The 13,018-nt window shown below is 35.4% G+C and overlaps 1 protein-coding gene across 2 annotated transcripts in view; it reads right to left on the reverse strand.

Moving 5' to 3' along the window:
• Positions 1 to 1,430: 1,430 nt before the first annotated feature.
• The window catches only part of NEK1 (NIMA related kinase 1), a 43,683-nt gene continuing 32,095 nt past the window's right edge, over positions 1,431 to 13,018 (reverse strand). Inside the window, exons 26-35 of one of the 2 annotated variants that reach the window (XM_058838978.1) lie at positions 12,491 to 12,643; positions 11,618 to 11,800; positions 10,977 to 11,097; positions 10,692 to 10,774; positions 9,561 to 9,778; positions 8,839 to 8,993; positions 7,758 to 7,969; positions 5,580 to 5,713; positions 5,168 to 5,300; positions 1,431 to 3,207 (exon numbers count right to left, since the gene is read on the reverse strand). In XM_058838978.1, the coding sequence (XP_058694961.1) occupies positions 3,194 to 3,207; positions 5,168 to 5,300; positions 5,580 to 5,713; positions 7,758 to 7,969; positions 8,839 to 8,993; positions 9,561 to 9,778; positions 10,692 to 10,774; positions 10,977 to 11,097; positions 11,618 to 11,800; positions 12,491 to 12,643 (1,406 nt within the window). In that variant the 3' untranslated portion in view covers positions 1,431 to 3,193. Of the gene's footprint in view, positions 3,208 to 5,167; positions 5,301 to 5,579; positions 5,714 to 7,757; positions 7,970 to 8,838; positions 8,994 to 9,560; positions 9,779 to 10,691; positions 10,775 to 10,976; positions 11,098 to 11,617; positions 11,801 to 12,301; positions 12,364 to 12,490; positions 12,644 to 13,018 lie in introns of those variants that run through there. The other variant, XM_058838979.1, reaches the window with a different exon arrangement.

The following is a 13,018-nucleotide window of genomic DNA, read 5'->3' on the forward strand; positions in this document are numbered from 1 at the left end:
CCAAAGCCGCGCCCGCCCGCGCGCTGCCCCCTGGCGGCTGCAGGCGGCGGCTCAAGGGCCCGCACAACACCCGCAGCCCCGCGCTCCACCCAATGGGGCAACGCTTTAAAGCTTGACAACAATGAGCTGAGTGGAGAACGCGTGTTTCAGTAAACACACAGCATCTATGCTCAAATGAGAGAAAAGAGGGACCGAGAAGCAGTAAAAGCTGGAGGAAGAATCGCTAATAAATAATGCAGATTTCTCAAGTGCACCAAGAGCCTTGTTAGGAATGTGGTAGACTGGAACTTGATTTAAATCAGCCCATTCACTTACCAGACCACAGAAAAACCTGTGCTCTGCTTTGGTTCACATTGCCCAACCAGATAACACATTTTTCTGGAGTCTCTTCTAATAGTAACTTCAAAAAGGCACTCATCAGAATTCAGCAAATTGAAGAGCAAAAGCCTCTTTGGGCTCTGTTCTTCAAAGGTTTTAGGCATCAGTGCTCCAGGTAGAGTACTGTACCTGTTCAGGTCAAACCAGCTCACTGCTGGGGGTGTTACTCCTTTCTGCTGATGGTTTTTTGCTTGTTTGGATGTTTTGGTTTTCCTTTAAACATTCCCCAACTGAACTTTGAGTTGGCTTCAAGGGTCAAGAAGCAAGTCTGAGGACAGAGACATCAGTGTTACATAGTTCAGAATATGTTTTGTGTGAAAAATACCATTCCATATGTCAATGTGCTATGTATGCTGTGTATTTGTAGAGCTACAACAGAAAATTCTTCAAGGTGAATGTAATATGCACACAAGCCAAATGCCCAACTAATTTCATTAAATCGCATACAGACCAATTAATTATCTTGCAGCCACACTGTCCTTGATGTCACTGTAGAATATGTTAAATATGGATTTAACGTTTCAGACGAAAGTGCTCCTTTTGCAGACAAATTTATTTACTGTGTCGGTTTTAAGTTAGCTTTTAAGCGATTTCAAGGATATTCAGTCTTGGGTGGCAGGATTGAAGATTATTCTTGAAAAGCTGTCCACAATCTGCATGTAATTTTCAAATTATTAACTGGTAAAAATCTCTGTTTGTAAATCTTGCAGTGTGCAGATTATGCCGATTTTTCTCACCAGAACCAAGCCAGTATACCGCATAAGAAATTAAGACTGTCAATAATGATATGACTTCAATTTAAAAGAAGTGAACACCGCCCAATCCTTAACTTCAGTAAGTCTATATCACCTTAAGGTGATTCAAATCCATAGAGGACAGAATATACCACTTGTGGATTTTGTTGTTTCCATACAGTTATTCTATATTATTTTAAATCTAAAGGTTTTGAGTCCTCACTTCCTCCAAAAGATGGGCAAGGTATGATTTGAAAAAATCAAACCTGAAAAAGGAAAATAATTCAGAATCATTATTTAATAGAGTCTTTAGGGTGTATTTGCTAAATGCCATGAGTGACGTGCTTATGAGGATCATCCCTCTGAATAGATAATGCAGCAGTTAAAAGTGAACTGGAAGAGAAGCCTGGTAAAAAGTTTACTGTGGGAAGTTAAGAAAAAGGAAATAAGGAAGGAAAAGGAATAAGAGGAGAAGCATAGCCCAGAACCAACACATAGCCCAGTTTCCAACGACTAATCATAGTTTGCCATCAGATGAAGTAAGAGGTGTTTATCAAAGAAATAAGTATATAAATAATAATCTATTAAAGGCAATTTATTATTAATTTTATTCTCAACGCAGATTCCCATGATACTGCTGAACTAGAGTAAGTTTGGTATCTGTCTAAAAAATTAACGCTTCTCAGTGGGCAAAATTTTAATAATGACACCATAAAACAATTATACAAAAATCATGTACATATTTTGACAGTTTAAATAATAAATATATATATATATATTTGTTTTTACTTTGTGGAAAAGCAACTTTTGACAGTTTTAGATTGTGACTGGTTGTAGCTGAAAAAAAAAACCAACCAAACCTATTTTTCTCCAGTAGGGCACTTGGAAGTTTGACAGTTCATCAAATTCATAACAAGAAGCTTACTGTAATGAGTAAACCAGAGCTGATGCAGAGACAATGACTGGAAAACAACAGAATCCCTAATGTCTGCCCTGTATAGTACTGCTTCGACACAAGGAATGAGGAAATGTGTGCCAGAAGAAACCTGGTTTTGCTTATATGGTGGTGCAAACCAACTTATACAATACAGGAGCCAGGAGATGTGAAGTATTACACAGCACTTGTGGCTGCAATGTTGCATTTCCCCCTGTGGCTGCTGAGCAACGACTAAAACACACAGACTTCAAAGCTAAACTGGAAGCCCCCTCCCCCTTCGGTTCAACAGTGTAGTACATCATCATTGGCCAGATTACATAATTAAAGAGAGGTAAACAACTGGGATTTTTGGGAAGGGGATAGCAAAGGGGAAGAAGAAAAAGAAAAATTTTGGAAAAAAGAGTATTCTAGCTCCAAATGGATCTCACACCCCCACCCCCACACATTTTAATGATGACTTATGTACCAGTCTGCCCTAATTCAGAAACACTGTCAAGATATTTCAGATGTGACAAAAGCCTTCAGCTTCAAAATACAATAAAATTGAAATACTTAAACTGGACCACTAACTAGATTAAGATACTATTAAAATACAACCATGAGGGTCAATAAAAACAAAACAATTTTTTTGTGTAGGTATAAAGAAAAGCTACGTGAAGTAAGTGAATAGCTAGATGTATTTCCACAACACAGTAATGCTTCCAACTATTCAACCATAGCAGCTATCTGTTCATATGGAAGAAATTATGTTTAAATTATAGGTCTCAGTTTTGTATCAGAATACATACAGGTATTTCTTTCTCTGTTTCTTTTGAAATTTGAGAGGTTACAGGTTTGGGGTTTTTTTGTTTGGTTTGTTGAGGTTTTTGGGTTTTGTTGATTTTGTTGCTGTTGGTTGGTGTGGGTTTTTTTTAATTTTGGGCACCTAATATTTAAGAAACATGTATGCAAATCCACACAAGAGAACTCTAAAGGTATCTCAGTTTAAAAGGCATGTTTTTTTCTTTTTTATACAATCAACATTCTTTTGTGAAGTCTTGCCTCTCCTGTCCCTTGTTACATTCTCCACTACAATTTGTTGCTCAGCTGTGCAGACTTCAGACACCGATATGTAAAAAGCACTAAGGAATTTCCTGAGTCAGGTTTATTCATCATTACCTGTGAAAAGTAGAAGAGGGGAGAGACAGTGTGTAAAAGAGACATACATAAACGCAAGACAAACTAGAGTTACAAAACAATCTAGAAACCACAATTTAGTAAGCAGTAACACAAGAATCCACTAAGTCTGTCACCAGTGAGGTGACCATGACCAAAGCTGCCTTAAAGCGCTGCACACAAATATTGACCATCATGTCATCTTGGATTAACGAATTTGCACCTCAAGTGGCCTGCTTCAGCTAGAACAATCCTCTTAGGAAAGAGCAACAGAGATTTTCTCCCAACATTTCTTATTTGAAGAGTGTAAGATTTTTGCAACAGAAGCTCATGAAGATCCTTCTGTCTGTCACTTGTCCTCTATTCACCCCTATTAGCATAGGATTTTTTAAGTGTCTGAAATGTATAGAATTACTTTTTCTTATAATTTTTTGGATGCTACCACAGATTTGTAAAATACAGAATTAGAACTGAATCTAATAAAAATAACCACTTGTTAATCAGCATTTTGCAAGATGAAAGTCAGATCATTTTAATAGGATTCACTCAGACAACAGCTTATAATTTATATGCCAACATGTCAGCAAATTTTAATTTAAGCCTTTTAGTACTAGTTTTAAAATATCCTTAAAGCAGAGCAGCAAGCAAAAGAAAATGGTTACACTATAGTAACCATTTTCTTCCTATTCTACATTGCCAGTTTTTTGGACACTTGAAAAATGAACTACTGTGGTGTACCTTACCAAATCAGCCACTAAATTAACAAATTGTGCCTGAAAAAATATTTTTCAGACATTTTTCTGTCATACTTCTCTAACACAGCATGAAAACAACATGAACTGATTGTTCTTACCTAGCAGTTCTATACGAGTAGAAAAAAAAAATCAGGAAAATGCAACTTGGATTAGAATTTAGAAAAAAAAGATTGCTTTTATAACTAGTTTTAAAACACCCATCTCAAGTATTTACATATAAAAGTCACAGAAAGCTGTACATTTACTGGGCCTTGCACTGCTAATGCAACACATTTGTAAAAGAATTAAAAAGATGCAGAAAGTACATATTGGTTAACATGCATTAGAATACTTTCTTGAAAATTGAAATACATTAAATGGTGATCATTACACACACTTATAAAGCCAATATATTATGCTTCTGATTTCTATAAAACAAATTAAAATTTTAGATTTTTTCTTTTTCCCCTCTCCAGTGAAGGCTTTCACCGTTAGTAATCTAAAAATACGTAACAGCAATTACATTTTTGACATGAGAGAAATGAAAAAAAACAAAACCTCTCCCTCACTGATGGTAGTCTGTGTGGTTTTCATAAGAGTGACTCTGAAAGATGGAGGAACATCCATGTGCCTTGCAACCTGTGCTAAGCAGGGCAGGGCATCAGAGCAAAAAATTATTTTCATGTATTACTGAGTAACCAACTAAGATGGATGGTACATACACATGAAGGGTTTCTGAAAAATGCTAATTATACGATAAAAAGCTCCATGAAATTTTCAGAAAAGGAGTGATGTTGCAACCTATCAAAAGTAACATTATAGAAAGCATAATACTATTTTAGCTAAAAGTTCATTAATTCTTAAGATAAAATTGGTATTCATTCTGCACGTTTTGTCCTGTATTTCCTTTCCCCCATCTGTGAAACTGTTTTACAGAAACTAAATAATTATATTGTACCTTTTGTAAGCCAATTATTGTTAGAGTTGATCGTACATGCAAAGTCTGTTAAATCAGAGTGGTCAGTAAAGTTTGCCACATTTTGTTGCAGGAATAAAAATACCCTTTGTGGAAAATTTTAATTAATTTATCCAATCAATATACTAAAGCACAGACATGCTCTATAGTCTGTGATACTTTGATGTTTTAAAAGTATATTTTGAATCTATGTTGTATATGACCAAGAAAGAACATAAGACAGACCATAATTGCCAGTATACATTGAGATTACCTTCTTGGTAGGCTCCATCTGCCATTACCAGGTGAAGTATTTTGGCATACAGATGTTTGTGCTCATTTCCAAGAACAGTCTGAACTATGGTTGAACAAATATCAATATTTTCATCTTCATCTTCAAGTATAGCCTAGGGGAAAGATCAAACCATGTTTCCAAAATTAAAATGGGTATAAAATTAAATAGTTTAAATATATTAAATGCAGTTCATGGTTAAACCGAAAGTTTTTCTCTTTAATCCACTGGCTGGGCATTTTCTCTGCTAATATTTTAGTGTGCCAAAACAGATTAAAAGACTATAGAAAAAACCTTTTACCCTAGTCACACAAACAAATTAGTTAACTGGCACAGCAAACAGTCCTAGGTGCTTGTTTCTTAAAATATTTCCACTTGAGCTTATTCCACAAACCTTTATTTTCTCATAAACTTCAATTAATTTATCAAAGCCTATTTCCTGCTCCAGGTTATATCTCAACTCTTCTAAATGGCTGAAGATACTATCACATTCTTCACATTCACTGGCAATCTCTCCATCACTATTATCTAGAAAGAAAGAACACAACAGTAAAACCCCCTCAGTTTTCCTACATTCTTAATGTTGCTTCTAAATCTCTAAAACAAACATCCTTTAAAAGCAATCAAAAAGGTAAGCTCAGGAACACTGGATAATGTTGGCAGATGTTCTGACAATGTGAAAGAAAATCGGAATAGTCCCTTTCTTGAAAAAAATCCCAAATGGGAAGTGTGACCTATCCCCACTCTGAAAATTAGCCACAGGGTTTTTCAGCCAGAAGGAAAACAAGGTATGATCTTAAAGAAGAATCTTGGTTAGCAAAGTAGGTCTAATTCCATACCACCACACTATAAATTTCTGAGGTGAAACTCGTGAAGGGTTTGGTGGCTGTCCACACAAGGGAAAGGAGTTCTTTCATGAAACAGCTGTCTTTAAGCAAAATATAAGGACATGTATGCTACCCATCCATTACTTTCTGCCCTGAGATGCATCTTGCTCCATAGAGCAAGTCTAAAAAACCCAGTACTAATTTAGCTACAGAGTTCCTTGTTCTTTTATAAATGCATCTTGTTTGTGTAGCAAATTGAGTATGCCAAGCGGTGCAATAAGATACAGGAGAGAAATCAAGATAATTTTGCTTATAGGCTACAGAAACCTTAAAAATAGGTTTGTAATGGTAAAACATATGTTGTAATGGTAAAAAAATGGTAAAACAGGTAAATCTAACAAAAAGGATGTTTTAAAAAGTACAAGACAGAATCCCTATGTAAAATGCAAGAAAAAATAAATAAGCATTCAAATTTGGAGAGAACTTGTCTATCAGGGAAAAGCTCCATATATTTCAGAGCACATAATATCACCTGGTAGATATTATAACAGGTATAATATTACCTGGTAGATCACAGACTTCATGAGTTAGTATTAGAACTCTACTACTTGGAATTCTTATATATGACTACTGTAAGATATAGACCTGACCTAATCACATCCTTCATTCAAGTATCAACAGTCAAATCAATAAGAAATTAACATTAAAATAAAAAGAAAAGTTGTATATGGGTTAAAAACCCATTAGATTATTTCTAGTCCTCTATTTAACATCTAGATCTTGAGCAGATTTTGTCTCAAGTTCTATCTGTTACCCTTTTGACGGCTGGTCAGCCTTTCTCCCTGCCCCAACAATGAAACTTGAAATTCTTATGGAATATCTAGAAGGTAGAACACTGGCATTATACACTAGCACTTGCAACAACAGCAGAGCCACAGACAGAGATAGCATTGCATGTTATCAATGTATAACATCAGCACTGCCACAAAATTAAAGTCACCAACAAAGTTTATTTTATCTTAAAATAATCATTGGAATGTATTATTAGATGTTGAATTGGTTGAAAATTTTCTTCAATAAAAATTATACAAAAGCTTAGTTTTAGATGAGTTACCAGTTTCTGCATATTTTCGTAACTATATTTCTAATTGCACTTAATTTTACAGCAAGAGTAAAATACTTCTATTTCCACCAGAATTTAAAATACAGAAATGAGACTTCAGGATGTTGTGCATATCTAATGCAAAATGCTAAAAGCAGTAATTAATTTATCTGTCTTTTAGTCTGACTGCATTAATACCTAATTTTGGCTAAGAACAAGGTGAATAAGTTCATGTTCCTACTGATTGCCTGTTAAATTACTTAACTGTAATTTAAGCTGAATCCCAGATACTCCAGTCATGTCCAATTGCTATTTCTTTTTCATACTTACAGCTATAAATTATTCAACGCATACTGTCTTTGATCTTCCTTGAAGCCAAATTTTAGAAAACTTAGAGAAAAAGGGACTTACCATCACTACACAACAAACAACTAAGCTTTAATTTTCAACATGGAATGTCACTTAGATGTTGACCTTAACATTCACAAAGTCTGAATATTATCTGATTTTTTTGAACTTATGTATAAAAACTATCAATTAGACCTTTACTTCATTTGAAGTTAATGGAGCTAAAACATTATTCTGTGTCTGAATTTTTTAAATGAATAAATAACTTATGAAACAGGTATAACAGAAATGATACCTGACTGCCATTCTTCATTAAGAGCACTTTCACTGCTGGGGTTATTTTCATCTCCTTCATCCAGCTCAGTACCATTTGTTATGCATTCCATGGCATTAGCCTTTAAAGTAGACTCCTCTTCTTCACTCAATTCCTCACTAGGCTGCTCCCTAAGCAACTGTTCCATCGAATCCCGGAGCTCCTGCAAATCTGTATCTGTCTCTCCAAACATACTAAAGGAATGTGATATTAAATTTATATAATTAATACTTTACAAGACAAACCCTGTAGAAAGAGCTCATTTCTTTTGTTCAGCAGCAAATTGAAAGGCCAGTCTAGTTGGAGGAAAAAAAAAAAAGATGCCCTCCACCCCCCTCACCCAGCTATTTGTGACCTCAGTCCAGCATGATTAGAGCATTGATACCATTGTATCATGCAACTCACAGGGAATAAACAGATATCCCACAGTCTCATAGAAAGATAATAAGTCCTCAATTCAACTTTATTAGTAAGGTAATTTCAAAAGCCTTGTATTTGTGCACCATTATAGAACCCTGGCAAATAAAACATTTCAATCCAGATAAAAATGTGTTTGAAGCAAAAAAAGATATCTAGATCTAATCAGAATAGGTACACCAGACTATCCAAGCTGTGAGGAATAGTTAATTCCAGGCTCAGATTTTGAAGCCCCTAAAAGAATTTGGGGGACTTGAAGACCATTCTAATACAGCAGTAGAGAAGATAAACGAGCAAGATTCCCAGAATATAGAAAGAAAGGAAATATTAAAGAAATTTTTATTTCTAAAAGAGCAATAGCAATCAACTTTGAGTTGCTTGAGCAGAATGCGAGTTGCAGACACCAGACAGAATAACACCTTGGATAGATTTTGGGAAGGAAATTCAGAAAGCTCTTGCATGCAGTATACCCTATTAGCTCCTCAATTCTCTGGAACAAGACTTAAAGTCAATGGTGATTCAATACAAAATTTTTAAAATCTGGATAAAAACTCCATGCTGGTATAGTATGTATAATAGTGACTAACAAAAAACATTCTTGATCTAAGATGCCTGTTAAAATAATTTATAAACTTGATACACTCACATATCCTCAGAGTCAGAGGGTCCTTCTTTGGCTTGCTCATCTTCCGTATCATCTGTTTCAAGATTATGTTGATGCTGCATATCTGCTACACTGGGAACATCAACTAAAGTTCTGTACAATTTGTAAAGATCTGGGAGTGAACATGTTCTCAGCATCTACAAAGGCAACAGAAAGCCTGCTTGGTAACAATATTAAAGACAGTTTGAGTTTACAAAATACTTTAAAATGAGATTTCAATGTTCTTCAGGTTTCCTGCTTCACAGCCAGAAAGCTGTGCTAGTAGATTAAATCCTACAGGAAAAAAAAAATTACTTGGTTGGCAGAAATGACAAGACATCCTTGCTCCTCTGTTCAGTGATTGTTTATGATGGCAAGATAGTGATAATTCTAAAAAACTGCACAAAACAGAGAAAGCTGATAGGGCAAGTTAGGAATGTCTTCATGAACTCCCTCAGTAATGTCTCAGAAAAAGTGTAAATTCCTCCACAAACACCTGGAACATAGAATGCCGAATGGTGGAACGAGGGACTTTCACTGCTGCATGAGACTTGCTGATACCATGAGCACAGTAAAGTTGAACTACAGGGCAGACATGGCTAGACAAATACAAACACCTGCTGAAAGAGTTGTGCCATCTGTTCTGGCCTCAGTCAACTTCAATAAGAAAGTAAGAATAATATTATACAACAAAACACTGTTTCTTTTCAGTTTTTTGAACTTGCCTTTGGGTCGTTTGCATCAAAAAGTCCTGTAGAAAGTCCAATCAACAATGAACTTTTGCCTTTTTTTTTTGCTGGTGATATGGAACGTGAACGAGGTACAAAAGACTCTTCCTGTGAAGACTGAGCTGACAGAACTGGTGAGGCTGTTGGAAAAGCTGCGGGCTGTATTACTCTCTGGAATAAGGGTTCAGCTTGCTGAGAGTTGCTGGAACAAGTTTCTGATGTGGTAAAAGAAAGTCTGTTACAAATCTAACTAGATTACAACCCCAAGATACTTAAGGAAAAGGTAACTATGTGAATATACATAACAAATTTCTGTTATACAACTAAAGGGAAAAGTAGATAGCACTTTAAAAGTATTAAAATAGTTTTGATTGTTTTAGTAAATACAATTACAATGTGAAATCTTCCCATTTTAACTTTTGAAGAATATACAACCTTAGCTATAACCTGTTCTGTTCTCAGGCTGTTTTCTCATTATCCAGTACATGTCTGATACTGTGTCATCCATTTTCACCTGTTGCTTATCACCTTCTACTAGATTTCTTTGAAGTTATCTCAACATAATTTGCCCAAACAGAGGGAAAAAACCCATCCAGTTTGCTCAAGCCACCCTTAACTAGATGCAAGAGTATGACCAATGATACTTGACAGTATTGACAATGTTTTTTCTGAAGTTACTTCCCAGACCTCCAAGAACAAGCAATTCTTCTATGCAATAAAGATAAAAGATTGTCATTAGCAGCCACTTAAAACATTGAGCTGCAGCTCAGTATTTGTGTAATTAAATTGTGTATAAACAAAGCAACAATTCTGTTAAGTAAATAATCAGATCTCATAATGCCCTAAATAGTCACTTGAAAAAGCTGTAACATTCAGAAAGTTGACACTTATCAGTATGGGCCACTGTCCTGTTCATCTACACACAGTGTAGCTTTCCTGTAACATGTTTTCCTCCAAAGTGGCAAATGTAATACCCAATTTGTCTCCCTAATCCATCAGAAATCTCCTTTTTAGAAGTAAGAACTGAAGAAACAAATAAAAACTTGCTCTTTCGGGGTTAATTAAGAAAGAAGGGATGGCTCAAGCACCCCACATTGCCAAGCCATGGAACATAAGACTTGCACTGACCTGCTGGAGATTCCTTTTGTGGTTGCACCTTGTTGAACACTGCTTTCTCCAAAGCTGCCTCATTCATTCTGTCATGTTGCGCCCTATTATAACACATCACATCAAGGGGTAATACTATGTAAAAAATCATCATTAATCTATTGAAGGCATTAAGTGCAGTAAAACTAACACAGCAGCAAGCAATGAAACTTTAGCTAAATGTAATTTTAACTGACATATCCAAATAAAACTCAGTTAAAGCTCAGTTGTTTGAACTGGAGAGAGAGGTCAGAAGAGAGTACTTACGTATCCTCTTTCTCTTTTACCCACACTTCATTAACAGTGCTAGGAAACTCCTTATTCTCCTTACTCTGGTGCATTTTATCTTCCATTTCTTCCAGCACCTCTGCTTCCAAATCATCAGGCTCTAAAATTAATAGTCATTTACCTTATTAAAAATTCATCCCAACCAAGGAAAAAGATGGGGGAGTATACAATTTAAGATTACACTTAAATCCTTCAGCTTTAATAATTTTCTGCATTTTGCAGAAACAGCAGAAGTTTTATAATCCCAGAGCTAAAAGGTTTTGTTCTCATACCAGAAGAGTATCTCAAAGCTCCAATGAACTATGTCTTCCAAAAACCTCTGTAACATGCCCCCAGAGATAAAAAGGATACTGGTATCATATAGGGAAAAAGATTCCAGCAGAATTGATGAGGAGAAACAAACCAAAACCCCACCAAATTAACAACAAAAAATTTGAAGCACTTTAGAATTCTACTTGTATTCTGAATTTTTGCATAGAAAGCACCTGGTCCTACCTAAAATGTGTTAATAAAAAACTGCACATTACTTATGGGATGATATAAAAGTATACAGGATCATTACTTCACTTACTACATTCAATAAACAGATTTTAAGAAGAATTACTGATGAAATGAGTTACCATCCAGCATAATAGGTTTGTTCTGCACCAGGGTGGGTCCAGTTCCTTGAGATTCTTCTGGTACAGTCATGACAGACTTTGTAACACCAACTGGTACTGAAGACTGAGCCCCAAGAGGAGAAAAAGCCTTTTCTTCCTTCTCCTCTGATAAAGACTGATGATCTTCATGAAGTTCTGCAGTACCTAACAGAAAATGATTCTATTATTTAAACAGTGCTTCACCATATTTGGATAATAAACTACAATGTGGCTAATAAGGTAAGTTGGGAATTTTTGTTTCTTTAAAGGAAAACAGAAAAAAAAGTTTGCATGCTTTTAGTACTACTATTATGAAGAAAGCTAGGAATATTAAAATTTTAATTTCATACATTACATTATCATTACTAAAAGTTTATATTTGGAATAAATGTAAGTCCTTTTGGCCTTAGAAAGAATGAAGTGCAGGAGTTGACCAGGAAAACAAAAAAAAAGAAAAAAGAAAAAAAAGAAAATAGAAAAAGAAAAAAAATCAACTGATATGGTTAAGTCACATGCTGCCAACATGTTACAGGAAGCATCTAATGCAATATTCAGATGATGACATCCTTTCACAAAATAGGATTGTTTCTATTAAAAGGCGAAGTTTAAGACTTTTCAGTAAAATGAAGATCCTTTCCTTTCAGCACACCCTGGTTAATTTCTTACCACTTCACTGAGTTTGAAATATTTTGGTGTCCTCCAGTATCAGCTTGTGCTTACATTCAGAACTGAGGCAACACCCAGAAGTAGAAAGCAAGAGAGAATATAAGAATATGCTTCTATTACTTCATAATTTTTCTCAGTAGATAAACTCTCACTACACTTGCAGTGCAGATAATTATCAACTATGCTTACCGTTTATCTCATCTTGTTCCTCAAGTATGTCAGTTTGCATCTGCAGCTCTGCTTCTCCTAGGATCCTCAGAACTGAATCAGTAGGGCTTTTGCCCCAGACTTTCCTGTGAGGTTCACCAGTATCTAACTTAATTACTTCCCCCAGAGTTTGACCTGTTGGGACACAAACATAAAAACTTTTCTAAATTAGATTTTTTTTTTATTTTCTATGTAATAAATAATCAAACAAACAACCTCCACAAAACTTTAAACTAAAATGGCTACAAAGCCTGAACTCATGTCACCTCACCCCAAGTCAGGCAGCCTAAAGACTGTGCTTATCTGGAGTTTTTCTTCTGCCAATTCCAATCAATAACAGGAGTTATTCAATACCAGTTGACACATGCAACTGAATAGCAGCAGTAGCTCTTTTCAGAAATTTAGGCACTCCAAAAGAAAGCAGTATGAGAAATGTTTAACACTGGCATGGAATGGTCTTGAAATTTACTTGAAATGGTAAACTAGAAAGTTTCTTGTCTTGCTATCCTT

The sequence above is a fragment of the Poecile atricapillus genome, chromosome 4, assembly GCF_030490865.1.
Source record: "Poecile atricapillus isolate bPoeAtr1 chromosome 4, bPoeAtr1.hap1, whole genome shotgun sequence".
In the NCBI taxonomy this organism is placed as follows: Eukaryota; Metazoa; Chordata; class Aves; order Passeriformes; family Paridae; genus Poecile; species Poecile atricapillus.